The sequence below is a fragment of the Saccopteryx leptura genome, chromosome 1 (genome assembly GCF_036850995.1).
Source record: "Saccopteryx leptura isolate mSacLep1 chromosome 1, mSacLep1_pri_phased_curated, whole genome shotgun sequence".
Lineage (NCBI taxonomy): Eukaryota > Metazoa > Chordata > Mammalia > Chiroptera > Emballonuridae > Saccopteryx > Saccopteryx leptura.
Genome location: NC_089503.1, coordinates 10,019,809 through 10,046,625, shown reverse-complemented (window position 1 = coordinate 10,046,625; position 26,817 = coordinate 10,019,809). Strand labels below are relative to the sequence as shown.

Here is a 26,817-nt window from a genome sequence, read left to right as displayed (position 1 = left end):
CATGCCCCTCCCACCCTGTCACTGCGCTAACTCTCGTCTGATATCGGTTCGCGCTTTAGTCTTGGTGCTTGCTTACTAGTCACTTTTCCTACTGTCTTTGTATGGAGCAGTTTCTTAAGAGTTAAAAAAATCCAGAAGAGAACATGTTGCGACGTAAAAGTCTTCTAGTAATCGTCGTTATACTTAGTAAACTAAAGGGCTCTCCAAAACCAAGGAATACAGTAACCCCTTGCCCCGCCCCCATCCCTCAACTTCTACCTAGTAACGGACGCCCCTGCTTCGCCTTTTAGCTACCTTACTGGCCAACTTGAATCGTCATCTACAATTCTGATTGGTCATCCGGGATCGTCCGGATTTTTCCAATTGGCGAAACTACAGGAGGTTTTTTTTCTTCTTTTTTTTCCTGGTTGGGCCGCAGGGGAGGCTGGGAAGGCGGAGTCGTTTCTGCGGGATTACTTTTCTGAGGCCGCTTCTGATTGGGCGGCTTGGTGCAATGCGCGCGACCCTAGACAACAAACTGTCAGGAGACCGGACCCAGTCCCCCGGATGTTTCCATCCGTAATTCAAAGTCCAGGGGGGAACTTCCGGACTTGGCCATTTGCAGAAGGCAAGGGCAGGCCGTGGGGTTTGGGGGGCTTGCAGCTGAGCTTCTGTACGGCCGGCTCAGCCTCGGCCTGTGATCCATGGAGCACATTCGGTTTCCCAGCTCCAGGCAAAGGCCACAACGAACGCTTCTTGAATATGTGCGGATAAAGAGCTGGGAGGGAGGAAAGCCCTTTAAATTTCTTAGCAGTTGTTCCCGCCTACTTTCTTCCACTTCCAGGTCAGAGAGGAGTGTTTAAAAGAGAGAAGGAAGCAAATTATGCCGGCTCTCAAACGCCTGTCACAATTCCTTGGCGCGGTCTGTGCTTTTTCGGCAGTTTCCTCACTTCAGAGTCGCCTCTTTAGAGAAATCACTTCATCTCTGGCTTTACTATTCTCACATCCTCTTACTGATTAGTTTCCCGCGCTACTAGAGATTGAAAAATACTGCGGGGAGGAAGGGACGAGGCGGTAGTAGAAACAAGTACATCGCATTCCCTGTAGAGCCTCCTGGAGAAGGGTCATTTCCTGCCTTAATTGGCTACCAAAACCAGTCATTTTACTCCCACCCCCAGAGCTTCCGTTGCTTCTTAACTTCCCAATTCCTCAAGAGCACGGGCGACGGAATTATGGAGACGCGCCTGCAGGAGGCTCAGCTGTACAAGGAGAAAGGGAACCAGCGATACCGGGAAGGGAAGTACCGAGACGCTGTGAGTGGGTACCATCGAGCTCTGCTTCAGCTGCGGGGTTTGGATCCAAGTCTGCCCTCCCCGATACCTAATCTAGGACCTCAGGGCCCGGCTCTCACACCTGAACAAGAAAACATACTGCACACCACCCAGACAGACTGCTACAACAATCTAGCTGGTAAGAACAGGGCCGAAGTGTGAGTAGAGGAATCCAGGCAGGTAAAGGAAAAGCTGTGAACATTGGGAAAAACACTGGAGGGTTTTTCTGTTGTCATCTAGTTAGTCCGCCATAATTTGAAATATGTTTCCAGTTTATGCAGCTCTAATTATATTTTCTCACAGACTCCCAGGTGATGCTGATAGGTTTAGGAAATTTTGCACGCGGTGGCGAAAATACTGAGTTTACACTGAGGAGATTTTATTTCATTTTAAAGATACTATTTATTGATTTTACAGAGAGAGGAGATATAGAGGTGGAGGGAACGAGAAATTTCAATTCCTAGTTGCTTCACTTTGGTTGTTCATTGATTGCTTGTATGTTCCTTGATCAGGCAAGTCCAGGGTTTCGAACTCGGGACCTTAGCGTTCCAAGTTGATGCTTTATCCACTGCCACCACAGGCCAGGCAAGGGGGCATTTACAAAAATATTTAAAATACAGGAAAGAAGACTCTTGCTTCAGCTGGTGTAAGTCACTCAGATGCTTTGGATAGCTTTTCCTTATTTTCCTCCTACCTGTAAATCAGCTGGAGGGTAACTTGGATAACGAGTATCTTCCATTTCCAGATAACCTTGGGTAAGGAGATGGCTGTCTAGAATTACCAGGATTAATTAACATACTAGGATTAATATGCTAAAAGAAAGGAAACTTCTCAGGTCTGTTCTGTGGCAGGCTAGCTAACCATGAAGAAAAATTATTTTGAAGTACATTAAAACATTCTAACGGTCCAAGCTGAGGCCAGAGAAATTATTAGGAGTAGCTTTTACACTTTGTAATGGTTGTTTAAAGGTGATTTTTTTTTTTTCTCAATATTCATCATCTAGAGTTGGGTGAAAATCGACCTTTTTACAGACCTTTTTACAGTGCGTGTTCAGTGCTACTCTTGGACTCAAGTAAGAAAAATGATAATTATAGTAGCTCATGTTTCAATTCAACAATTATATATTGGATGCTGAGAATCCCTGCTCTCATGGAACCTGTATTCAAGTAAGGGAGATAGACAATTAACAACAACAACAAAAAAGTAGGATAATGGATAGAAAATGGTAATACGTGAAAATAAAGCAGAAAATGGGGATAGGGAGTGCTACAGTCATGGGGTGTTTATTTTTCAAGAGTGGTCAGGGAGGGCTCACTGTGGTAACATTCATGAAATGCCCTGGGAAGGTACTGTTTAAGCCAGTGGTTCTCAAACTTTTTGAAGTCGGGGCACATTTTAAATCCTACAAATAATTGTAAACACACTATATACAAATTTCTGAGAAATATATTATAATAATTAAGTCAAATATTAAAGAAAAAAGTATAAAGTCCAAACGTGCTTTTATGGTAATTAAACAAAATAAATACAACAAAATTAAATTTATTCTGACATTAAAAAACATTTTTATTTTACATTTTTTGAGTTATGCTGTTTAGAATTTGTAAAAAAGGGGTTAAAATTTTTTTAAAAATGACAAAAAAGTTATCTTTTTATATATATAGATACACATTCTTAGTAAGATTTAGTAAATTCGGCAGGTCCTAGCATGAATGCGTTAAGTTTTTTCATTCTTGTGTTTATGAGAAACATAAGCCTGATGTTTCCTAGCAATTTCTTCAGTGTTTGGGCAGATATTTGAAAGGCAAACTCTCATTTCCTCGTCAATACATTGAAGAGTTCCTCTCTTTTTACTCTTAATTGTGTTGAGTGCAGAAAACCCCCACCATATATATCTTCTTAACTTGACACCAAACAAAGGATAGAAGAAACTTGCCTCCAGTCTTTCTGGGGAACATGGGGGGTAGTGTAAACAATCCAGCACCACAGCTTGACAGCCTTTTGCAACCTAATCAGGCAAGTGAGGTGGGGGGTTGGGCAGACTGTCAGCTTACAGCCAATTCCCCACACCTCTGTCCCCCAAAAATCTAAACTCCAAAAACCCTGTTGGTTTTTTGGTCCCCAACAGGCACATATTTCTCTGGAATACCATAGGGCGCACCCGGAAATCTTCTAGGGTGCACACATTGAGAACAACTGGTTTAAGCCCTTTATACGTTTTAACCTGTTTAAGTATCACAGCATCCTTTGAGATAAGTTTAATGAACCAGTCAAACAGCTAGTAAGGAACCATGGTGTCAAAGAACTAAAATTAAACCTAGGCAATTCTTAACATCAGAACTGAAGTTCTTATTACAGAATACTGCACATTTTCCTTTCTAATTATAAAAAGGCTGGGAAAAAAAGGGGCAGAAGATTGGCCTCAACCTTGCCTCCTAAACAGATTTGTATTTTGAGACTAGGATACATATTAGGGAATTGACCAGCAATTAAGGAAATGAGATGTTGTAGAGATGGGTACCTGTCAATATCTTGACTCTCCAGGTGAGCTTGAAGGCAGAGACCTTACTGCTTGTGGGTAATTAATTGGTAGATGCTCCACAAAGACTCACTGAATTAACGACTTTTTTTTTTTTTTTTTTTTTAGCAGGAGAGGGACAGACAGACAGGGAGAGAGATGAGAAGCATCAATTTTTCATTGCGGAACCTTAGTTGTTCATTGATTGCTTTCTCATATATGTGCCTTGACCAGGGGGCTCCAGCCAAGCCAATGACCCTTTGTTCAAGGCAGTGACCTTTAGGCTCAAGCCAGTGACCACGGGGTCATATCTATGATCCCACGCTCAAGCCAGAGACCTAAGGGTTTCAAACCTGGGTCCTCTGGGTCTCAGGTTGATGCACCACCACCTGGTCAGGCAACAACTTTCGATTATTGACTGCCTATAACATGTTGAGCAGTTTATTTATAATATTTCTCATTCCACAATAATTCTGTAAAGAAATTATGATAATCCCCATTTTATAGAGAAGGAAGCCAGGTCATGTCATTGCTTAAAACCCTCCAGTGCGCCTGACTGGGTGGTGGCGCAGTGGATAGAGCGTTGGACTGGGACACGGAGGACCCAGGTTCGAGACCCCGAGGTCACCAGCTTGAGCACGGGCTCATCTGGTTTGAGCAAAAGCTCACCAGCTTGGACCCAAGGTCGCTGGCTCGAGCAAGGGGTTACTCGGTCTGCTGAAGGCCCACGGTCAAGGCACATATGAGAAAGCAATCAGTGAACAACTAAGGTGTCGCAACGAAAGAAAAACTGATGATTGATGCTTCTCATCTCTCTTTGTTCCTGTCTGTCCCTATCTATCTGACTCTCTCTGTCTCTGTAAAAACAAAACAAAACAAAAAACCCTCCAGTGACATCTAGTTACATTTAGGAACAAAATGCAATCTCTAACCCTTATCTGCAGGGCCTGACATGATCTGGCTCCTCCATACAATGAATTTATAGGATCTCTTTTTTCAGGTTTAAAACCTCTGTTCCTTGAATGACCTTTGTCATTCAGATCTTGGCTCAAAAGTCAGTCAGCTTCTTAGCCCTGGTCAGATAGCTCTGTTGGTTAGAATATCATCTTGAAGCACAGAGGTTGTCAGTTTGATCCTAGTCATGGCACATACCAGAACAGATCAATGTTCTTCTCTCTCTCTTTCTCTCTCTCTCTCTCTCTCTCTCTCTCTCTCTCTCTCTCTCTCTCCCCCCTTCCTCTTCTTCACTAAAACCAATAGATAAAAATTTTGAAAATAAAATAAAATCACTTTCTTAGAGAGGCCTTCAGTACCCAAGCTGCATTTTGGCTTCATCTTCGGTTCACACTATCTTAGGACAGTTCTATTTTTCTCAATGTACTTTTAAAAATTTACTTATTTGTTTATTGTATATTTTTACTTCTTGGGGACTAGGATGCAAACTCTGTTTATTCATTCCTCTTATCCCCTATTCCTAGCTCTGCATAGCACATGGTCAGTGCTCCATAACTAGTTGTCAAATGAATGAATGAAGCTATAGTGATGCATTGGTTGACCACTAGTCTGGGGAAATATCTAAGCATAAACCGTATGACCACTTGGTGGGGATGTTGCAGAAGGGATGCAGGCATCAGCCCTTTAACGTTCTCGTCGCCCTGATTCTCTGTGCTTGCCAGCCCCATGATGTGATAATACGTTTAATTCCCACTGTTAGGAAATAGGGGAACATTTCCCTTCTTAATTATAAAAAGCAGATTGACCTGACCCTTGCCTCCTAAACAGATTTGTATTGTGAGGTGCCATTAAGTCATCCAGGGGATTAGTGAAGTGAAATATCATCATGGAGAGTGAGAGTCCTTGCTTCAGATTTCTTTGTCATTTCACCTGGAAGCTGTGAGATCTTGGACAGGTTACTTTACCTCTCTGAGCTTTGATTTCTTCATTAAATGGAGGTAGTAAACCATACCAGTCTCATAGATGAGAAGATGAAACGAGCGTGTAGCACAGTGCTTGCCAGTACTTCACACAGTTAAGGGCAACTGTGGTTGTTAGCAAAGCTGCAGTACAAGAGTTGTGGAGAAATGGGAGATTCAACACAGAGAGCCTTAGGTAGAAGAGACACGATGAAGAAAAGGTTTAAGTAAATTTTATAATATATTCTTATCAGTTTTATAGCTGGGCCTAACCCAAATTAGGCATTAGGTAGATGTTGCCGTCGATGGAAGGTATGTATGTAAAGCTTTTATTCACTGCTGCATCCTGAGCCTAGAAGAAGGTCTGGCACGCGGCAGACACATTTGTTTGTTGAGTAAGTGAATGTTGTTGATATTCTATGTTTGGTCTGCCTTGAGTTCCCAGTGGAATTTAGTGTTATAAGGCCCTGCTCCCTCTTCTCTCTTTCTTTCATTTGGCCCTATTAGCCTGTCTCCTTCAGATGGAGCCAGTAAACTACGAACGAGTGAAAGAATACAGTCAGAAAGTCCTGGAACGACAGCCTGATAATGCCAAGGCCTTGTATCGGGCTGGAGTGGCCTTTTTCCACCTGCAGGACTATGACCAAGCGCGGCACTACCTCCTGGCTGCTGTCAATAGGCAGCCAAAAGGTGAGAGAGGAGGGGATCGGAGTGGGAAGTACGAAGAAAATTGTCCTGATAAGGGGGTAGCTTGGAAGGGGTTTTACTTTTACTTTTTCAATGTATTGAATTTTTTTGAGTAGGTAATAATATATTCACATGGTTCAAAACTCAAAAAGTATAAAAGTGTACAATGAACAGGCGTTCTACTCATATTCTTTTCTTAAGTGAGAGGAGGGGAGATAGAGAGACAGGTTCCTGCATGCGCTCTGACTGGGATCCAGACCAGGATCCACCAGGTAACCCGTGTCTGGGGTGGATGCTGTAATCAAACTAGCTATTTTTTAGTGAGTGAGGCCATTGCTCAGACCAACCAAGCTATCTTCAATGCCTGAGGCTGACCTGCTAGAACCAACCCAGCTATCCTCAGTGCGCAGGGCTGACACTCAAACAAATTGAGCCGCTGGCTGTGGAATGGGAAGGGGGAGAGGGAGAAGGGAGAGAGGCAGATGGTGGTTTCTCTTGTACGCCCTGACCAGGAGTTGAACCCAGGATATCCGTATGCCAGGCTGACCTTCAATTTATTGAGCCAACCTACCAGGGCTACTCTTACATTCTTGTCTCCACAGTAAAGCAATATAGTATAACCTCCAGAAATCCTTGTGCTTAAAACAGGCACACACATATAATCTCCCCTCCTCCCCTGAGGAAAGAGATTTAAAAGCATTGTTTTTCCAGTTTCGGTTCCTAGGTGGTGACTGAAATGGAAGCCAGTGAATGTGCTGGATAATCCTTGTTTCTGCCAGCTCTTCAGTTTAATCGATTTATTCTTTAGCTCCACTAACCCCTAGTATGACCTAGAAAAAGGCCTACTGAGAGTCTGAGACCTGGTTCTTTGTTTCCAAGGCAAAAAGGGTACTGAGAAGCAGATTGCCCGGGGTGGGGACTGCGATGGCTGGCTCATTCCTGTGTTGATGGTTCAGCACTGAAAACTGGTCTCCCTTTTTGCATTCTGGCTTAAAGCAACTGCTAGATGCTAGGATTAGAGGGTCCCCAAACATTATAATAATACAGTAAAATCTCACTGACTGAAATAGAAAGCCACTATGAATTAATAAAGATATAAAATATGAGCCACTGTTCATGTTTGTCTTCAAGTACATAGATTAACTGTCCCCCAGGTATAGTATCTTCCCCGGCTCTGCTATGACAATGACTTATTTCTTCAAACCCCCTTTCATTATAAAATTAGCAACCAGCACGGCCCTGGCCGGTTGGCTCAGTGGTAGAGCGTCGGCCTGGCATGTGGGAGTCCCGGGTTCGATTCCCGACCAGGGCACACAGGAGAAGCGCCCATCTGCTTCTCCACCCCTCCCCCTCTCCTTCCTCTCTGTCTCTCTCTTCCCCTCCCGCAGCCAAGGCTCCATTGGAGCAAAGTTTGCCCGGGCGCTGAGGATGGCTCTGTGGCCTCTGCTTCAGGCGCTAGAATGGCTCTGATTGCGGCAGAGCAACGCCTCAAGATGGGCAGAGCATCGCCCCCTGGAGGGCATGCCGGGTGGATCCCGGTCGGGCGCATGCAGGAGTCTGACTGCCTCCCCCCGTTTCCAGCCTCAGAAAAATACAAAAAAAATAATAATAAAAAATAAAATAAAATAAAAAATTAGCAACCAGCCCAGACCTGTACAGAGATTTTTCAAACATTTAAAGGGGTATTAATGAGATTAACTATTGCATGAAATAATATATCCAGATCTTAGAGTGATTTTTTTTTTTTAGATCTTTTTAACTTATGCCTGACCTGTGGTGGTACAGTAGATAGAGCATTGACCTGGAATGCTGAGGTCGAGGGTTCGAAACTCTGGGCTTGCCAGGTCAAGGCACATATGGGAAGCAACTACAAGTTGATGCTTTCCCACTTCTCTCTCTTTCCTCTCTCTGAAAATCACTAAATAAATTCTTTTAAAAACATTTTTATTGATTGATTTCTAGAGAGAGAGACATCAACTCATAGTTGCTTCACTGTAATTTTTCATTGGTTGTTTCCCGTATGTGCCTTGACCAGGCAAGCCCAGGGTTTCAAACCGCAACCTCAGTGTTCTAGGTCGAGGCTCTGTCCACTGCGCCACCACTGGTCAGGCTAGAATGATTTTCAAAAATGTAAGTATGCTAACAATCTTCTCCTGCCCTGAGGTGAGATTATGGTTTGTCTCTAATGGCCTACTTTTTTTTAAAATTGAAGTTATTTTTATAAAATTGATTTATTGCTTTGAGAGAGAGACAGAAACATCAATCTGTTTCTGTATATCCCCTGACCGAGGATTGAACTGGCAACTTTTGCATACTAGGACAAGGCTGCAATCAACTGAGCTATTCTTTTTTATTGAGTTTATAGGGATGACATTGTCTCATTGCCTTCTCTGCTCTCTTCTAAGATGCCAACGTCCGGCGGTACCTCCAGCTAACACAGTCGGAACTCAGTAGCTACCATCGGAAAGAGAAGCAGCTCTACCTGGGCATGTTTGGTTAATAGAGAAGAATGATGCTTTTCCTCTTGAACTTAGGTGAACCATTAAAGACCCATCAAGTGAAACCTGAGCCTCACGAGAGAAATGAACCCCATACCTCTGACCCAGATGGATTCCTGTCTTGTTTCTGGTTCTGCACAAAGTCTTAACTACTTACATAGTCTGCTTCTTTTTTTGTCTGTCCATTTTTATATTTGTATAGCTTTTTCTATATGGTATTCTTGGAGACAGTTGCCCTGAGAAATAGAACCAGAAACATTCGTCAGCTATGGGTGGAATTAATCATATGTATGGCATAGATTTTAACGGATACGTGCTGTTAGATGTATTCATATGCAGAGGGAAGGCTAGCTGAGGATGAAACAGTGAGTGCTGGAAAGGAGTTTCTTCTTTGTTTCCTCAGATGCCCAAAGCCAAAGTTACATGGGCCACATACTGGGCAATATATTTCTTTTGGAATACTAGACATTTATAAATTGGGCCCACATGTCTTAAAACGAATGATTTGAAATCAACTATGTTTAATTAAATTAATTTCTTATTCTTAATATTCCACATACATTCAGATTCTTTTTCCCCTATGAAATTACCTGGTTCTTATTGTTCCTCTTGGTAACTTCTAGTTGTTGCTGTTGTTTGTATTCAGATAATTCATATAGTAGACTTATTTAATTTTTTGTTAAACTCTTCTATTTTAAGATCTCTGGAGTCAAGCATTTGAGTATTTATTTAATAAACTTCTAGCCCTCATGCTATAAAAACACCCAAGTAAAAATTTAAAGTTTTTATTAAAAAAATCTTTTTTAACATTTTGATTTTTTTTTTTCTACTCTCTTCTCTCTGCTCTCTCCTCTAATGATAATCTCAGGAACCAAGAGCCTAACATTTTAATTTTTAACAAGTGCATAGCTATAGTATGCTTGTATCTCTGAAACCCTTAGGAAAGACGGACTACCAAGGCTCCTAGAAACAATACCATAAAAGAGCAGGGTAAAAACATAAATCTGTTCTTTCCCTGTCACCTTCTATTTTGCCAAGGCTCAGTTTCCTTTATAGAGGGGGAAACAATAGGGAAGGTTCTCCTTCCTTAGTGCATCTTAAGCCCTTTGACGAACTTTCTGGAAGCTATATTGGGCACGAGTGCGGGCTGCCAATCTGACGCAGTCATGGCTCAGTAGGGGGCTCCGTGGACCAGAGATCACTCGTTACGGATAATGCCCAGTGTGAGTTCTGCAGAGCAGATGAGACCGTATAGCACAGCCTCCAGCTTTATGAGTGCAGGTGATAACGATAAGCATGTGTCATTACCATCATGTAACCACGGACAGATTTCAGAGAAACCTTAGTCTCGCCAAATGTACATGAGTTTTCCCTTTTATCATTAACCCCCCGCCTCCCAGTGAACTAGGCTCCACTTTGTGTTTCTGCACCCTTAAATGATGCAACCATCAGCTTACAACAAAAGGTTTTTCAACCAAATAATCTTAATGAAGTCCAAGGACACAACTAACAAAAGTATTTTATTCCTCTTCCAAGCCTCTTAAATTTCTAAGTCTAGATTGTTGACAAAATTTTGTCATGGTTGCATGTTTTGTTTTGGGCTGTTTTTGCTTTCTGATTTTATTTTGTTTGTGTGTAGGGGGGTTCCTCCAAGACTTAATGTTACAGCAAACTAACTTCTGCGTCAGTGAGGAAATAATAAAACTTGTTTAAAAATGGATTTTAGAAATTTATCTGTGCATCCGTTTATTAGCGCTGCTAAGAGACAAAGTGCTCACACTCACATTCCAGTCTTGATTTCCACGGCAGCTTTTTTTTTTTTTTGTATTTTTCTGAAGTTGGAAACGGGGAGGCAGTCAGATAGACTCCCACATGCTCCTGACCAGGATCCACCCGGCATGCCCACCAGGGGGCGATGCTCTGCCCATCTGGGGCGTTGCTCTGTTGCAACCAGAGCCATTCTAGCACCTGGGGCAGAGGCCATAGAGCCATCCTCAGCACCTGGCCAACTTTGCTCCAATGGAGCCCTGGCTGCGTGAGGGGAAGAGAGAGACAGAGAGGAAGGAGAGGGGGAGGGGTGGAGAAGCAGATGGGCGCTTCTCCTGTGTGCCCTGGCCAGGAATCGAACCCTGGACTCCTGCACGCCAGGCTGACGCTCTACCACTGAGCCAATCAGCCAGGGCCCACGGCAGCTCTTAATGGAGATGTTAATGAACAGGAAAGTAGACAAATGTAGGCGATCTGATTGGGTCTGGAGGAGGTCTGGCAAGCCCAGATCCTGAAGGAACCATCCAGTGGATACCAAAATCTCTGTTCTGTGAAATACAGAGGAGGGCAGGCTGCTCACTCTACCAACCCTTAGTGGTTTCCACACGGGATTTCGGGGTTTGATTGAAGAGAAAGCATTCACGGCGATGTGAAGGTTTATGCTTGGGCTCGTAGGGGACAGTTTACAACAGTGTTTTCCAAACTCATACCCACTCCCATTAACAGTTTTGCAAAAAACCTCATACTACCTATACTCTTATTTAGTAAATAAGTTAAATAGGTATTTTTAAAGGAACCTTTGGATAGAGGAACATGTTAAGATGATACTATGGGGCCTGACCAGGCGTTGGTGCAGTGGATAGAGTGTTAGACTGGAATGTGGAGGACCCAGGTTCGAGACCCTGAGGTCGCCAGCTTGAGCACGGGGGTCATCTGGTTTGAGCAAGGCTCACCAGCTTGGACCCAAGGTTGCTACTCAAGCAAGGCATTACTCGGTCTGCTGTAGCCCCACGATCAGGGCACATATGAGAAAGCAATCAATAAACAACTAAGGTGTCACAACGAAAAACTAATGATTGATGCTTCTCATCTCTCTCCGTTCCTGTCTGTCTATCCCTATTTATCCCTCTCTCTGGCTCTCTCTGTAAAAAAAAAAAAAAAAAAGATGATACTATGGGGATGTAAATAGCAAACTCCAGACTGAAACTGTAAGAGGAGTAATTCAATTTCTTCACTAAGTAAATTGCAAGGAAAAAGAGAGGGAGACTATGGAGCAAAAGAGGCTTAAGAGACGTCAGCCACACAATGTGACTGTACTTTGGATTCTAATTTGAGCAAAACGAGAAGTTTATGAGACTGAAATACTAGAAAAACAAAAGATGGGTGTGTGTATGTGTGTGTATATATATATATACACACACATACACACACATACATACACATATATGTCTCTTCCTAGTTCCTGGCAGTGTTCCTAAAAACCTTGGAATTTGCATTTTCATTGGAAAAAATTTAAAGTTTATGAGACAATCAGGGGAATTGGAACAAGAATTATTGTCAATTTTGTTGAGCATGATAATGTATTTGGTCCTTTTTTTAAATTTCCCTCCAATTTTTTAAAGTATATACTGAAATTGCTTACTGATAAAACTGGGAAGGGGACTTTAGAGCATATCATATCATTTGCCAAAAATAAATACATAAAATTTTCAATAAAAAATATTACTATATGTCCAAGTAAACCATCTTTGTAAACATTGGCTTTTGGCAAAATTAAAATCAAAGTCCAATGTGAGATGGGCCAAATTGATAAGTTCTGTGAAGCTGAGCTTGGCCAAATGTCTGGCAGTTGAAGAGGCATTAGCACCAGGCGAAGGCACACTTACAAAATAGCCAATTAGGAAAAGAAATGAAATCCTAAACTAGAAGTAACTTCACAGCTTCAGAGAAAAAGAGTGGTCTAAAAACTAAGATAAAGCGTCGACCTGGAATGCTGATGTCGCCGGTTCGAAACCCTGGGCTTGCCTGGTCAAGGCACATATGGGAGTTGATGCTTCCAGCTCCTCCCCCTTTTCTCTGTCTCTCTCTCCTCTTTCTCCCTCTCTCTCTCTCTCCTCTCTAAAAAATGAATAAATAAAATAAAATAAAAAATAAATAAAAACTAAGCTTCTATCTCAAAACCAAATAACTCCAAGGGTGAAACTCTTAATAGGTTGAGGACTGGCCTGTTTCCTCCCGCCTCCCCATAAAAGAAGGCTGATTTTAGCCCGTTGACTGAAGTATTATACATTAGAGTCTCCAACAATAGAATAGGTTTCCTATGAGGACAGGGACTTCTCTTTCAAGCAGAGGCTTAACAACTGGCAAAAGAAGGATCACTGTTGGACAAGAGGTTAGATGAGCCAACCTGTGGTTCCTTGAATCTTTGGATAGGATGCAGCATCAAAGCAGTGAAAACCGCCTGACCAGGCGGTGGCACAGTGAATAGAGCGTCTGACTGGGACGTGGAGGACCCAGGTTCAAACCCCAAGGTCGCCAGCGTGAGAGCGGGCTCATCTGGTTTGCCCAAGGCTCACCAGCTTGAGCCCAAGGTCGCTGCCTTGAGCAAGGGGTTACTCGGTCTGCTGAAGGCCCACGGTCAAGGCACATATGAGAAAGCAATCAATGAACCACTAAGGTATAGCAATGAAAAACTGATGATTGATGCTTCTCATCTCTCTCCGTTTCTGTCTGTCTTATCTATCCCTCTCTCTGTCTCTGTAAAAAGAAAAAAAAAAACTAAGCTGCCGCAACGAAGAATTGATGCTTCTCATCTCTCTCCCTTCCTGTGTGTCTGTCCCTCTCTCTGTCTCTCACAAAAACAAAAAACAAACAAAACAGTGAAAACCAAAGATAATCTTGTTGAGCATACCTGCGCATCCTAGCATCCAGCAGTTCAAGTCAGGCAACTGTGGCTGTGTTGGCTGCTGCTTTAAACATCTTGAAAACTCCACTTGACTGGGCGGTGGCGCAGTGGATAGACCGTCGGATTGGGAAGCAGAAAACCCAGGTTCGAGACCCCGAGGTCGCCAGCTTGAGCGTGGGCTCATCTGGCTTGAGCAAAAGGCTCACCAGCTTGGACCCAAGGTCGCTGGCTCGAGCAAGGGGTTACTCGGTCTGCTGAAGGCCCACGGTCAAGGCACACATGAGAAAGCAATCAATGAACAATTAAGGTGTTGGAATGCGCAACAAAAAACTAATGATTGATGTTCCTGTCTGTCTGTCCCTATCTATCCCTCTCTGACTCTCTCTCTGTCTCTGTTAAAAAAAAAAAAAAAAAAATATTGAAAACTCCTGCCACCTCCAATGAAGAATGCATCTCACATATAAAACACATATAAAACTAATATAATATTATGTGCCAAAGATAATTTTCAAAATATTTTTTAAAAATAATTTTTTTTTAGAAAGGAATGCACTAGCTGGATAGCTCAGTTGGTTGAAGCACTGTCCTGAAGCACAGAGGTTGCCAGTTCGATCCCCAGTCAGGGCACACACAGGAACAGATCAATGGTCCTGTCTGTCTCTCTTCCTCTCTCACTAAAATCAGTAAATAATTTTTTTTTAAATTCCTGCTACAATTTTCTTTTTATTTATTCATTTTTAGAGAGGAGAGGAGAGGGAGAGAGAGAGAGAGAGAGAGAGAGAAGGGGGGAGGAGCTGGAAGCATCAACTCCCACATGTGCCTTGACCAGGCAAACCCAGAGTTTCGAACCGGCGACCTCAGCATTTCCAAGTAGATGCTCTATCCACTGCGCCACCACAGGTCAGGCACTTCCCTGCTTTTTAAAAATTATTATTATTATTATTATTTTATTTTACTTATTCATTTTAGAGTGGAGAGAGAGAGGGAGAGAGACAGAGAAAGAGAGAGGGAGAGAGAGACAGGGGGGAGGAGCTGGAAGCATCAACTCCCATATGTGCCTTGACCAGGCAAGCCCAGGGTTTCGAACCGGCGACCTCAGCATTTCCAGGTCGACGCTTTATCCACTGCGCCACCACAGGTCAGGCAATAATTTTTTTTTAAATGCATTTTATGCTGGGAACTGAAAGCAAGTAGTTGCTCTTCAGGAGACTTTCTCCAAGTAGTAAGATCCTCCCTAGTTAGGTGTAAGGGTACATACAGAGACAGTAACAATGGTTACTGTGTTTTTTCTTCTGTCTCCAGAAATGATATAGTACATTATATACACATGTGGGCACCTTTCATGTGTCTGGCTTTTAGGAACTCCTGTTCTCAGGCAACCAATTTCTCTCCCCCATACGGTGTGTGTTTATATATCTATATATATTGATATATAATTCACATACCACAAAATTCACCCTTTTATTTATCTTAGAAAGGGGGGTAAGGAAGAGAGATGAGAAGCATCAACTCCTAGTTGCATCATTTTAGTTGTTCATTGATTGCTTCTCATACGTGCCTCGAAGCCGGTAGGGGAGGGTACTCCAGTCCAGCCAAGGACTCCTTGCTCAAGCCAGTAATCTTGGGCTCAAGCCAGCGACCATGGAATCATTTCTATGAACTCATGCTCAAGCCAGATGAGCCCGTGCCCAAGCCATTGACCTTGGGGTTTTGAACCTGGGACCTCAGCATCCCAAGTCGACGCTCTATGCACTGTGCCACCACTGGTCAGGCATAAAATTCACCCTTAAAAAAAATTTTTTTTAATTTATTGACTTTAGAGGAGAGGAAGGGAGAGAGACAGGATAAAATAAAAGTAGTAAAAAAAATACATCATAAAGTTGTCAAGGATTAAATGAAATGGTATTTATAGTAAGTTCCTAATACAGTCCAATATACAGGAGCTCACTACAACAATAAACCATAATTGTGTAAGATTCTCAAACTTGTATAATTTTCCTAAGTAAAGTCTACATTGCCCTCTTCCTCTCACCTTTTCCCTCATAAGCAAACCGATCCGCACCCCTACCCCAAGTACAGCTATCATATTGTTAAAAGATCTAGAGGAGAGGCTTGAGAGTCAGGAGTCATGAAGGTTTGTGGAAAAAACCAGCCAACACCAGTTCAACGACATAGTTTCACTGCTAGTTTTACGGGCCAGAACACGGAGTGAGAAGCGATTACACCCCAGGAAAATCCCAGCGCCCTTGGAGAGGATCTGAATGCGATGCTCTGCCCCTTAAGGTCCTAATTGGCTGGGGGAAGGAAACGACAGGAAGAACGTTCAGCATGAGCAGAATCCATTCTCTAACCCAGAAGAAACGAGATGCTTTCAACCTTCTGTGCTGCCCCAGCGATGGCAAAAGCAGGCCTAGCATCAGCTTGTGCTCTCCAGATGTTAGTTTTTGGGGCCAAGTACAAAATCTTTGGGTGGCCCTCCACAAGCGTTCTGTCTGTCTGCTGTAGGGGAGCCAGGGAGAGGCTGCACTCCTGGCAGGGGGCCAGCCTCTGGGTCCGGTTTGCTGCGTTTGGCCAGGTCCTCATTGTGAGCCTTGCGGATGTGACGGTAAAGGTCCCCTGACTGCGTGTAGCTGCGCAGGCAGTAGCGGCACTCATAGGGTCGCTCACGTGTGTGCACTGTGGCATGTCGCCGCAGTGTGTAAGAGCATGAGAAGGTCTTCCCACATGTCTTGCAAGTGGGAACATCTTCAGTAAAAACACCAAAGTTTCCTGGGGCTGCATCATACTCAGAAGGCAGGTAAAGTGGCTCATGCAGGGTGGGGGGCGCAGGCAGGGGTGAGGTCACCAATCCCCGATGATACTGCCCTGGACCTGGCAGTAAATGGTAAGGTACGTGAGAATCTGGGGGCAGAAAGTGCTCACTTGGCCCCAACTCCTCCAATCCTGCTGCCCTTGGCTCCTCAAAAGCCTCCGGCTGTGCGGGCTGTCCACCATACATTGCCCCTCCAGGTGCGAACAGTCCCTCAGGCCCCTGAGGCTGTTCCTCTGACACATCAGGCTCCTCGTCGGAAATCACAATAGCTTCTACTTTCACCTGGACTAGCTCAGCTTCCGCTGGGGCTGGAGCCTGGGACGGAACTGGGGGCGGGACTGGGACTGCAGCTGAAGCCGGGGAATAGAAGCCTTGCAATGGACCTCCAGTACCCCTTGGTTCCACCACCCTCAGACTCTCAGAACCCACGTCAAGGGGAGCCAGTGGCTCCACTGACACTGTGGGGAGGCCAGAAGAGAAGTAGTTTGCAGGAATGGTCTCTGTGGAGCTACTGGGGCTGGCAAGGGAGACATCAGCCACTGGCGGAGGGGGTGCCCGCAGATGCAGCGAGTCAACCTCCACTCCAGGCTGTGTAGTGTCAGCTCCACCGGGCATTGGCGGCTCATCTGGAGGACACAGAGTAGGTGAGGGAGCTGCAGGGCCTTTCCAGTCCCCTTTGCCCCAGTGGTCTGAAGTCTCAGCAGATGCCAAGGAGGGCTGAGGGCCACGGGAAGTGTTGGACAAAAACTCCAAACTAGAGGGCTGTGAACTGGTTTCCTCCTCCTTCTTGGTACTGTCTGCCTCTGCCAGGGCCCTGGCTTGCAGACGCCGCTTACACACCTTGACGATGTCATTCATGTGCAAGTAGCTGGCAGCTGCCAGCACATCTTCCACAGGGGTATCCTCCCTCAGTACCAGCTGGCCAGCATACATAAAGTCCAGAAGCAGCCCAAAGGCTGGGGCCGTGACAATCTCGTTATGGATACACACCAGATCCCTCTTGTCCAGTTCCCGCTCTTTGTAGAAAAGCTGGAAGAATGGGCTGCAGGAGGCCAGCACAGCCCGGTGGGCCAAGAATTGGGTGCTACCCACCATCACGGTGCAGTCACAAAGAAAACCCTGGGACCGCTGCTCTCGGAGGCTCTGCAGCAGCTGCTGGCTGTGTTCTGGGAACTCCATAGCACCCACGAAGGGAAAGTCCCCAAAAAGGTCCCCACCAGTGGTTCCCTGGGAAGAGAGGACAGTGGGTTAAGGCAGGTAACCTCCCAGAAACCATAAAGTCAGTCCTGAACTATCACCTGCCACCCCAAACCTCTGGCAACACTGTCCTGACCCCAAGACGCCTGCTTATATCACTACCTTCTCTTAGGGTCCCAAACATAGTGGTCTTCTTTTAGCTCCTCCCCCTTAACATTAGAAGCAAACCCCGCCCCCGGAAGTCCTGCCCCCTAATCAGCCTCCGCTTCCTCGATGCCCACCCGGTGGCTTCCAGTAGCTCCTCCAACTAAGATTCTCTTTCGCTCCCAGGCCTTCCCGGGAGTATACCTCTACGCCCCACTCCGAGAACTCCCTGAGCTTCTCTCTCTCGCATTCGAGGAGCTATGAAGTCCTAGGGTGGGAACTAGCAGAGAAAGCTGATCCCTCACCCACAACCGAGCAGCCACTGGGCGAACTCCGCCCCTTCCCACCCTCTCAGATGTAAGGGCTCAAGTTTGCTTTTCCTTGTCACGGATTGGCTCCCTGTCCGCTAACCAGCTTTCCTCTATGAGCGGCGTTTCCAAATGGGTGCTGGTAGCTGTCGCTCAGGCACATAAGCGCCGGATTGGTTGGCATTCCTGTCCTAAACTTTTCTTCCTCGTCCCTCCTTCTTTGTTCCAGAGGCCTCTGGATTGGCTGAGTTTCTTCATCTACCTGAAGCCAGGACCGGCTCTAGGGAGCGGAGCGCGACGGATTCGCGTCCGGGCGCGAGATCATCGACTTCGCGGAGTATTGTGTTACGTCAACGGCAGGTTTACCGGGAGAAAGAGTATCAGGAGGCCTGGGTTTTTAGACCCTGCTCTGTCGTAACCGTGGGCAGTAGTCACACCTCTCTGCACTGCAATTATCTCTTGAAGGTTCCTTACACCCTCAAAAATTCCAAGGGGGCCTGATAGAGCGTCGGACTGGGATGCGGAAGACCCAGGTTCGAGACCCCGAGGTTGCCAGTTTGAGCGCGGGCTCATCTGGCTTCAGCAAAAAGCTCACCAGCTTGAACGCAAGGTCGCTGGCTTGAGCGAGGGGTTATTCAATCTGCAGAAGGCCCACGGTCAAGGCACATATGAGAAAGCAATCAATGAACAACTAAGGTGTCGCAATGCGCAACGAAAAACTAATGATTGATGCTTCTCATCTCTCCGTTCCTGTCTATCTCTGACTCTGTCTCCGTAAAAAAATAATAATAAAATAAAAATAAAGTTAAAAAAAAAAATTCCAAGGGGCACTACTGCTTCCCTCCCCGCAATTTCATGGTTTGGGCTCCTGACTCACTAGTAGTGTCAGAGAACTAGCAGCTGCGTGGAAGTAGTCGTAGTCCTTGGCCTGAGCTCTATAGTCAATTTACAATGAAGAGTTTAAAGTGTCCTTTCTCTGGAGCATACTTGGCAGGTGCGGATAAATGGTGAGGGAGTTCAAGGCCCTAAAATACCCCAGGACAGGAGAATAAAGAGCATGGTTACTTATGAAGAAATATTTGAGAGTGGTCCCTAGAGAATCAAAGGAAAGGGCTGTAAATTGGGAATTAGTGCTACCTGTCTCTTCTCTGACCAGAGCAGTGTGTTGTGGCTGTAAATTGGGAATTAGTGCTACCTGTCTCTTCTCTGACCAGAGCAGTGTGTTGTGGACAGGGTTACAGAGGATTAATTCAGTGCCCTTAACTCACTGCTGACCCCTTCACCCACCACACAAAGCATCTCCACTTTGTTCTGCAGTAAAGCCCTCCAATCAAACCTAACCAGAATTAGGGTCAGTTCAGCTATCTTGTAGTACAAACATGCAGGACACACTGGGCTCAGCTTGAGACCTCGCTGCCTCAGGTAGTCTTCTAAGCCGTACAATTTTTTTTTAATTTTTTATTAATTTTAGAGCGAAAGGGAGAGAGAAACAGGAACATCAAGCTGTTCTTGTATGTCCCCTGACCTGGGATTGAACCGTCAACCTCTGCACTTTGGGAGATGCTCCAACCCACTGAGCTATCCAGCCAGGGCAACAGTGTTTATTGAATAGGATTTAAAATGTGGATGGAAAAAAAAATAGGGGCACAGACTAAAACTGACAAGCTCAGGTGAGCCCTGCATGGTGGCCTTACAAACTCAGAGGCCTACAGTAACCACACAAGATGTTCTGAAATTAAAACTTTCTAACTAACAGCAGGTCATGGTGGGTGGTCATGACCTAGGGTGGTATTTTTCTAAAGGTCAATGCTTACCTTAAAACGGGTCGGGAACCTATGGCTCGCAAGCCAGATATGGCTTTTTTTTTTTTTTTTTTTTTTTGGTATTTTTCTGAAGTTGGAAACAGGGAGTCAGTCAGACAGACTCCCTCCCGCATGCACCCAACCAGGATCCACCTGGCACGCCCACCAGGGGGCGATGCTCTGTCGCAACCAGAGCCATTCTAGCACCTGAGGCAGAGGCCATGGAGCCATCTTCAGCGCCCAGGCCAACTTTGCTCCAATGGAGCCTTGGCTGCGGGAGGGGAAGAGAGAGACAGAGAGGAAGGAGAGGGGGAGGGGTGGAGAAGCAGATGGGCGCTTCTCCTGTGTGCCCTGGCCGGGAATCGAACCCGGGACTCCTGCACACCAAGCTGATGCTCTAGCACTGAACCAACCGGCCAGGGCCCAGATATGGCTCTTTTGATGGCTGCATCTGGCTTGCAGACAAATCTTTAATAAAAAAAAAATAACGTTAAAAATATAAAATATTCTCATGTATTACAATCCATTCATTTCCTACAGCTCATGTTCATGGTTGTGCGGGTGACTGGAGCCAATCACAGCTGTCCTCTGGGACAACACCAAATTTTTATTGGATAATGCATAAGGTACACGGGTCGTTGTATGGCTCTCATGGTATTACATTTTAAAATATGTGGCGTTCATGGCTCTCTCAGCCAAAGAGGTTCACAATCCCTGCCTTAAAAGATAGAGCCTGTCTTTTGTGAAAGGGCCAAGCTCCCACCCCTCTTCACCTTCCAAGATGACCACAGCTGAATCCCTGCAGAGATACAAAGGCACCAAGGGCAGAGTCTCTGCCTTGGGAGACTATATAGATAAGTCCTTTGATGCAGATATCTTGTCCTAACTGCAAGCAACGGACACAGCTGCCTCTGATGTATGTCTGCCTTATCTACCTTTTGTAGCAGCCTTGCTCCTATAAAAGTGGCTCTCTAATTAGCACTAGAGGCTGATTTATTTTTTTACCTCAGCCCATCTGCACCCAGATGTAACAATAAACTTTGTTTTCCCCATTTGGCCTTGTGCGTGATTCCTCTTTGTGGACCAAACATTTTTCATCTACAATAAGGTGACCAATCGTCCTCCTTTAGGGAGGACAGTCCTTTTGTAAGTTCTGTCCTCCCTCGAAAAGTGTCCTCTTACATGTCCTCCTTTTTGATATTGGAAGACTAATCGATGCTGAGTCGATCCATTGCATGTGATGTGACATATTTGCATCTAAATGAGTACTTTTTTCTTACAATTATTAAAAATTAATAGGCAGGCCCTGGCCGGTTGGCTCAGTGGTAGAGCGTCAGCCTGGCGTGCAGGGGACCCGGGTTCAATTCCCGGCCAGGGCACACAGGAGAAGCGCCCATTTGCTTCTCCACCCCCCCCTTCCTCTCTGTCTCTCTCTTCCCCCTCTCCAGCAGCCAAGGCTCCATTGGAGCAAAGATGGCCCGGGCGCTGGGGATGGCTCCTTGGCCTCTGCCCCAGGCGCTAGAGTGGCTCTGGTCGCGGCAGAGCGAGGCCCCGGAGGGGCAGAGCATCGCCCCCCGGCATGCCGGGTGGATCCCGGTTGGGCGCATGCGGGAGTCTGTCTGACTGTCTCTCCTCGTTTCCAGCTTCGGAAAAATACAAAAAAAAAATAAAATTAATAGGCATGTAATCATAATTACAATATAAAATATTACAAATGTTTTATGCATTTATCATATAGTGTATTATTGTTGCAATGAATAAAATGTCTCTTTTATTTACAATATTGTTTTCAATTTATTTTTGTCCTCCTTTTCATTGTAAAAAAGTTGGTCACCTTATCTACAGTAACATACTTGATAACATGTCTTTGAAATGTAAGGGTAATATTTTCATGCCCTACCAGAGCAGGCATCCCATTAACTCTCTTATTCCTGACTATATAAAAGAACTTTCAGTATCTTTTTACATTTTATCCAATCCTAGAGATTTCCCCACTGTGCTTTCTCCCACTTTCCTAATCTATCACCAATCAATTTCATGTAACCCTCTTAACTCTCCCCCTTTGATTCTAATGTATAAAGTGGTAAAACCACCATTTTCTGAAACATTTTCTCAATCCATTGAGACTGCTTCCCAGCAATTACAGACAATTTGGCCTAAGTAAACTCATAAAAAATTCTTACAGGTTTGGACGTTTCTTGTTGACAAAAACAAACATAACATCTTAATTTTTTTATGAAAACTGACTATTTCTAAAAACAAAAGAAAGTAGTAGTGAAAATAGTGGCATAGTTTTGTATTTTACCAAATTTCTTTAATGCCTGGCTTAACAGAAGACAGTAGGATTCACACATCTGTTTCCAAGCCATTACGAAATATTGTTTTGATTACATGAGGAAAATCTGGCCTCACACAGGTGGGTAGGCATGGGATTTCACTATCAGTGAGGAGTTTGTATTTTATTCTGAGTGTAATAGGAAACAGTGGGTTTTAAGCAGGGAAGTGTTCTGATATGATTCTTGTTTTTTTGTTTTTTGATTCTCGGTTTTAAAGGCTTATCCTGGCTACTCTGTGGAGAAAGGACCATAGGGCACTGGTCCCCAACCTTTTTGGGCCACGGACCGGTTTAATGTCAGAAAATATTTTCAGGGACCAGCCTTTAGGGTGGGACAAATAAATGTATCACGTGACCAAGACAGGCATCAAGAGAGAGTCTTAGCCGAATGTAACATAGGGAATCTGGTCATTCTTTAAAAATAAAACAGCCTGATCAGGCGGTGGCGCAGTGGATAGAGCGTTGGACTGGGATGCGAAAGACCCAGGTTCGAGACCCCGAGGTTGCCAGCTTGAGCGTGGGATCATAGGCTTGAGGAAGTGGTCATATACTCTGCTGTAGCCGCCCCCGCCCATCTCCTCAAGGCACACATGAGAAAGCAATCAATGAACAACTAAGGTGCCACAAGGAAGAGTTGATGCTTCTCATTTCTTTCCCTTCCTGTCTGTCTGTCCCTATCTGTCCCTCTCTCTGACTCTGTCCAAAAAAAAAAAAATTCTTGCATCTGCCCTGGATAGCTCAGTTTGTTACAGTTTTGTACTGAACCGCAGAGGTTGAAATATTATTTTTCACGAATTAATTCAGTTTAAAAATATTTATTGAGTATTTATTTAGGCCCTGTTAATTTAAGAGAGCCAGCGGTTGGATCGCTGCTGGGCGGGATGGGACGGGGCTTCGTGGATTTCCCCGCCCACAACAATGACGCCCAATCAGGTCGCTGAAGCTCCGGAAGCAGGGTTGGGGAGGTTGTGTGTGTTTCCGGTGGGGGCGGAGGTGGTGCGGCTTTCGGAGTTGCCTACTCGTCTGCTTTCCAGAGTCCTCGAGGAAGATGTTCTATCATGTGAGCTGGGCACGGGGTGGTGGAGAGGGCAGGGTGGAAAGGAGGAGAGAGGCGGGGTGTCCAGACGAAGGGCCTCTTCTTGCCCCGTCTTCCTGCCCTGCCTTTCCCGGTCTCCATCCTCCTGTCCCCGCAGATCTCCTTGGAGCACGAGATCCTGCTGCACCCGCGCTACTTCGGCCCCAACCTGCTCAACACGGTGAAGCAGAAGCTCTTCACCGAGGTGGAGGGGACCTGCACCGGCAAGTGAGTCCAGCGCCCTGTGCCTCCTGATCGATCAGCCCTATGCTTACAGCCCGTCCCCAATTCCTACTCATTCTGCAAGGTCCTGCCACCGACTCTGGGAACCTCCTCATACACTCCTAGGCGCCCAGGCAGTCAGATGCTTTCTGCTGTGGGTTCCCGTGGCCCCCTTTGCAAAGCTGGATCACAAGACTTTCTTCCTTCAGCTGAGATTGGTCATTCATTTACTGCGCAAACATTTCTAAAGCTCCCGCAGTGTGCCGGGTCCAGTGTTTGTCGCTGGGAACATTGCAGTGAAAGATGAAATAAATCAGGCCAGCCCTCGCGGAGCTCACGGTCTAAATCATTGTTCATGTGTCTGCTTTCTGTGATTCAGCCGGTTTTCTCTATCTCCCCTTCCCAGGAACCTGACATGGCACATTTCTGGGCTCTACACAGGGAGGACCCTCACACGGTGATGTGCAAGAGCTAGGATGAGCTGAGGGTTATTGGAGTACTTGAGCCTCCATCATTAGAATAACCTGGGTGTTCCTGAGCCCCGTCCTCTCACTACACAATTGAGACTCCCTGAGGACATGCCTGGGAATCTGCATTTTAATAAGTTCCTCCTAGGTGATTCTGACAATCTTTGGCTTAAGGACTGCAGCTTTCTTGAATATTCATTGTGAAATTAGGAGAGCAGTGTTTGGCATTATAGATACTGATCAGTGTCCTGCCTTTTTTCTTGGCCATTAAGCTGTGTAGGGGCTGGGGTGCCATCTACTTCCTCTTTGTGCTGTCCCCCTACCCCTGGGCTCATGGACTCTTGTTGCAGGTGATTTTAGAGGCTCTTCAAGACACAGTGCCTTTCTCTTTGTCATCCTCTTTGTAGGTATGGCTTTGTAATTGCTGTCACCACCATTGACAACATTGGTGCTGGTGTGATCCAGCCAGGCCGAGGCTTTGTCCTTTATCCAGTTAAGTACAAGGCCATTGTTTTCCGGCCCTTTAAAGGGGAAGTCGTGGATGCTGTTGTGACTCAGGTCAACAAGGTGAGACCATACAAGGGAGGCAGTAGGATGGTCCCTCAGAAGATGTAGGGTAGGTCCCAATTCCACTTGCTAACTGTGTCCTGGGCCAAGTCACTTCTCTGGACTCCAGTTTTCTCACCTGTCAAATGGTATGGTCTCCCCTACCTTACTCAGGGGCGATATAATAGTCATGATGTTAGTAGCCTCCACTGATTGAGTAGTTACTATGGGTCAGGTAACATGTAAAGCCTCACAGTGACTCTGGCTGGTAGGTGCTTTTTATAGAGGCTTAAGCTTAGAGAAGTTAAGTCTAGTGGCCAAGGTCATGTGACCAAGAAGTGTTCAAATCCTGGACAGACAAGTCCCAAGCCTCAGCTCTTCACTATTACAGTATATTCACTTAACTTAAAATGAAAGCTTGTGGCCCTGGCTGGTTGGCTCAGCAGTAGAGCGTTGGCTTGGCATGTGGATGTCCCAGGTTCAATTCCTGGTCAGGGCACACAGGAGAAGCAACCATCTGCTCCACCACTCCCCTCCTCTCACTCCACTCTATTTCTCTCTTCCTCTCCTGCAGCCATGGCTCAATTGGAGCAAGTTGGCCCAGGTGCTGAGGATGGCCCCATGGCCTCGCATGGTGAATTTGTTAGGAATCAGATAAAGATGGGAAGTTTAGCCTGACCAGGCAGTGGTGCAGTGGATAGAGTGTTGTCATGGGACGCTGAGGACCCAGGTTCAAAACCCCGAGGTTGCTAGCTTGAGCACAGGCTCATCTGGCTTGAGCTTGGGATCATACATGTGACCCTGTGGTTGCTGGCTTGAGCCCAAAGGTCACTGGCTTTAGTTAGGGGGTCACTGGCTCAGCTGGAGCCTCCTGGTCAAGGCAAATATGAGAAAGCAGTTAATAAAGAAAATAGATGAGTTAATGCTTCTCATCTCCCTTCCTTTCTCTCTCTCTGGGGGGGGGGGGGATAGGAAACTTAGAAGACTTTTGAAGACAAAAGAAAAAGCAAAGGTCATTCATTTTCCTTTTAGGTTGGACTCTTCACAGAAATTGGACCTATGTCCTGCTTCATCTCTCGACATGTAAGTCTGGGCACGCTGAGTGGGGCTAAGGAAAGACACCCACTCATGACATCCACTGGTACATCCATTTAAAGTGCTAACCCAGTCTCACTTTCCTCTCAGTCCATTCCATCAGAGATGGAGTTTGATCCTAACTCCAATCCACCATGTTACAAGACAATGGATGAGGTGAGTGGGTAGGAAGAAGTCAGTGAGAGAAGGGAGGGAGGGAGCCACTCAGGGGGGATGTCTGAGTATACTGTTGCCTCTTCTCCAGGACATCGTGATTCAGCAGGATGACGAAATCCGCTTGAAAATTGTGGGGACCCGTGTGGATAAGAATGACATCGTGAGTCGCTTGCCGGCCTCCCTTCCTGTACCAGGCAGAGCTGGGAGCTGTTGATTTCTCACCACCTAGACTTCCTGGGGGTTTTGTGCTCGTCTGCCATGAAGAGGGCGTGGGGTTGCAGGAGGCCTGGGCCTGAGTCGTAGAGGACAGTTCTGGGCTTGCTTAGGCTTCATTTCCTTTTTACCTTCCCTCCCACAGTTTGCCATTGGCTCCCTGATGGACGATTACTTGGGTGAGTCCCTGATCATGCATGCCAGGGTTCTTGCCTGGGGAAGGGATGTGTGGGGATAGGGGTGAAGATGGGGTTTGCTTGAGTCCCAGATGAAGAAAACTGGCATGCCGTCTGTTGGAAGCTCAGGACATGTGCCCCTTGGGATGGGGAGTACACAGGTACAGCTGCCCCAAGTTCTGGGTCTCATGGATGTGCTTTCCCTCTTTTCCTAGGGCTCGTGAGCTGAACACCACACCTCCTACCTGGGTTGGTCCTTCTAGGAGGTGTGATTGTCACACTTCCTTGTTGTCCCAAGGCCCAGTCTGGCTGCGGTGGGAGAGGCCAGGAAGGTTCCTCGTCCCAGAAGGCATCTGGCTTTCCTTGCGGCTTAGCACCTACTCCCAGATTTTGACTCTGTCTGTGCTCTAACCATAAATGGTCCTTGGTTCTCATGGAAGTGTTATCTTCTTTCTTTGGTAAGAACAGCTCTTTTTTAAAAGGCTGGGGTGCAGTTGCTCACTTGCCCTTTTTTACTTGGCCTGAGGCTTCAACTTGCCTCAGCCACCAGGGGATCTGTTTTTGCTAAGGTCTAAAGTTGAGCTTCCTCACCCTTAAAAATAATGAGTATAGCTGGGGAGAGGGGACAGCATGCAAGGAGAAGTGAACAAGAGGATAGTAATAACACAGAC

The 26,817-nt window shown here is 45.7% G+C and overlaps 3 protein-coding genes across 7 annotated transcripts; 2 read left to right on the top strand and 1 right to left on the bottom strand.

Moving 5' to 3' along the window:
• Nucleotides 1-471: 471 nt before the first annotated feature.
• Nucleotides 472-10,646, top strand: TTC9C (tetratricopeptide repeat domain 9C). 3 transcript variants are annotated; one of them, XM_066360286.1, is made up of 4 exons: nt 472-743; nt 1,158-1,449; nt 6,249-6,431; nt 8,834-10,646. In XM_066360286.1, exons 1-4 carry the CDS (start codon nt 684-686, stop codon nt 8,926-8,928), a joined length of 630 nt encoding a protein of 209 aa, XP_066216383.1. In that variant the 5' UTR covers nt 472-683; the 3' UTR covers nt 8,929-10,646. The 3 variants fall into 3 exon arrangements, with proteins under 3 accessions (XP_066216383.1, XP_066216385.1, XP_066216387.1); XM_066360288.1 differs by having other exon boundaries at nt 472-823; XM_066360290.1 differs by lacking the exon at nt 472-743 and having other exon boundaries at nt 1,319-1,449; nt 6,263-6,431.
• A 4,842-nt stretch (nt 10,647-15,488) lies between these two features.
• On the bottom strand, nt 15,489-18,132 carry ZBTB3 (zinc finger and BTB domain containing 3). Of its 2 annotated transcripts, none has more exons than XM_066360283.1 (2): nt 18,057-18,132; nt 15,489-17,637 (listed from the first exon to the last, which is right to left on the bottom strand). In XM_066360283.1, the coding sequence occupies exon 2, from the start codon at nt 17,587-17,589 to the stop codon at nt 16,036-16,038; it is 1,554 nt and encodes a 517-aa protein (XP_066216380.1). In that variant the 5' UTR covers nt 17,590-17,637; nt 18,057-18,132; the 3' UTR covers nt 15,489-16,035. The 2 variants fall into 2 exon arrangements, with proteins under 2 accessions (XP_066216380.1, XP_066216379.1); XM_066360282.1 differs by having other exon boundaries at nt 17,956-18,102.
• A 5,015-nt stretch (nt 18,133-23,147) lies between these two features.
• Nucleotides 23,148-26,714, top strand: POLR2G (RNA polymerase II subunit G). 2 transcript variants are annotated; one of them, XM_066360277.1, is made up of 8 exons: nt 23,148-23,256; nt 23,390-23,499; nt 24,368-24,452; nt 25,539-25,589; nt 25,692-25,757; nt 25,846-25,917; nt 26,116-26,149; nt 26,362-26,714. In XM_066360277.1, exons 1-8 carry the CDS (start codon nt 23,245-23,247, stop codon nt 26,373-26,375), a joined length of 444 nt encoding a protein of 147 aa, XP_066216374.1. In that variant the 5' UTR covers nt 23,148-23,244; the 3' UTR covers nt 26,376-26,714. The 2 variants fall into 2 exon arrangements, with proteins under 2 accessions (XP_066216374.1, XP_066216370.1); XM_066360273.1 differs by having other exon boundaries at nt 24,368-24,527.
• The last annotated feature ends 103 nt before the right edge of the window (nt 26,715-26,817 follow it).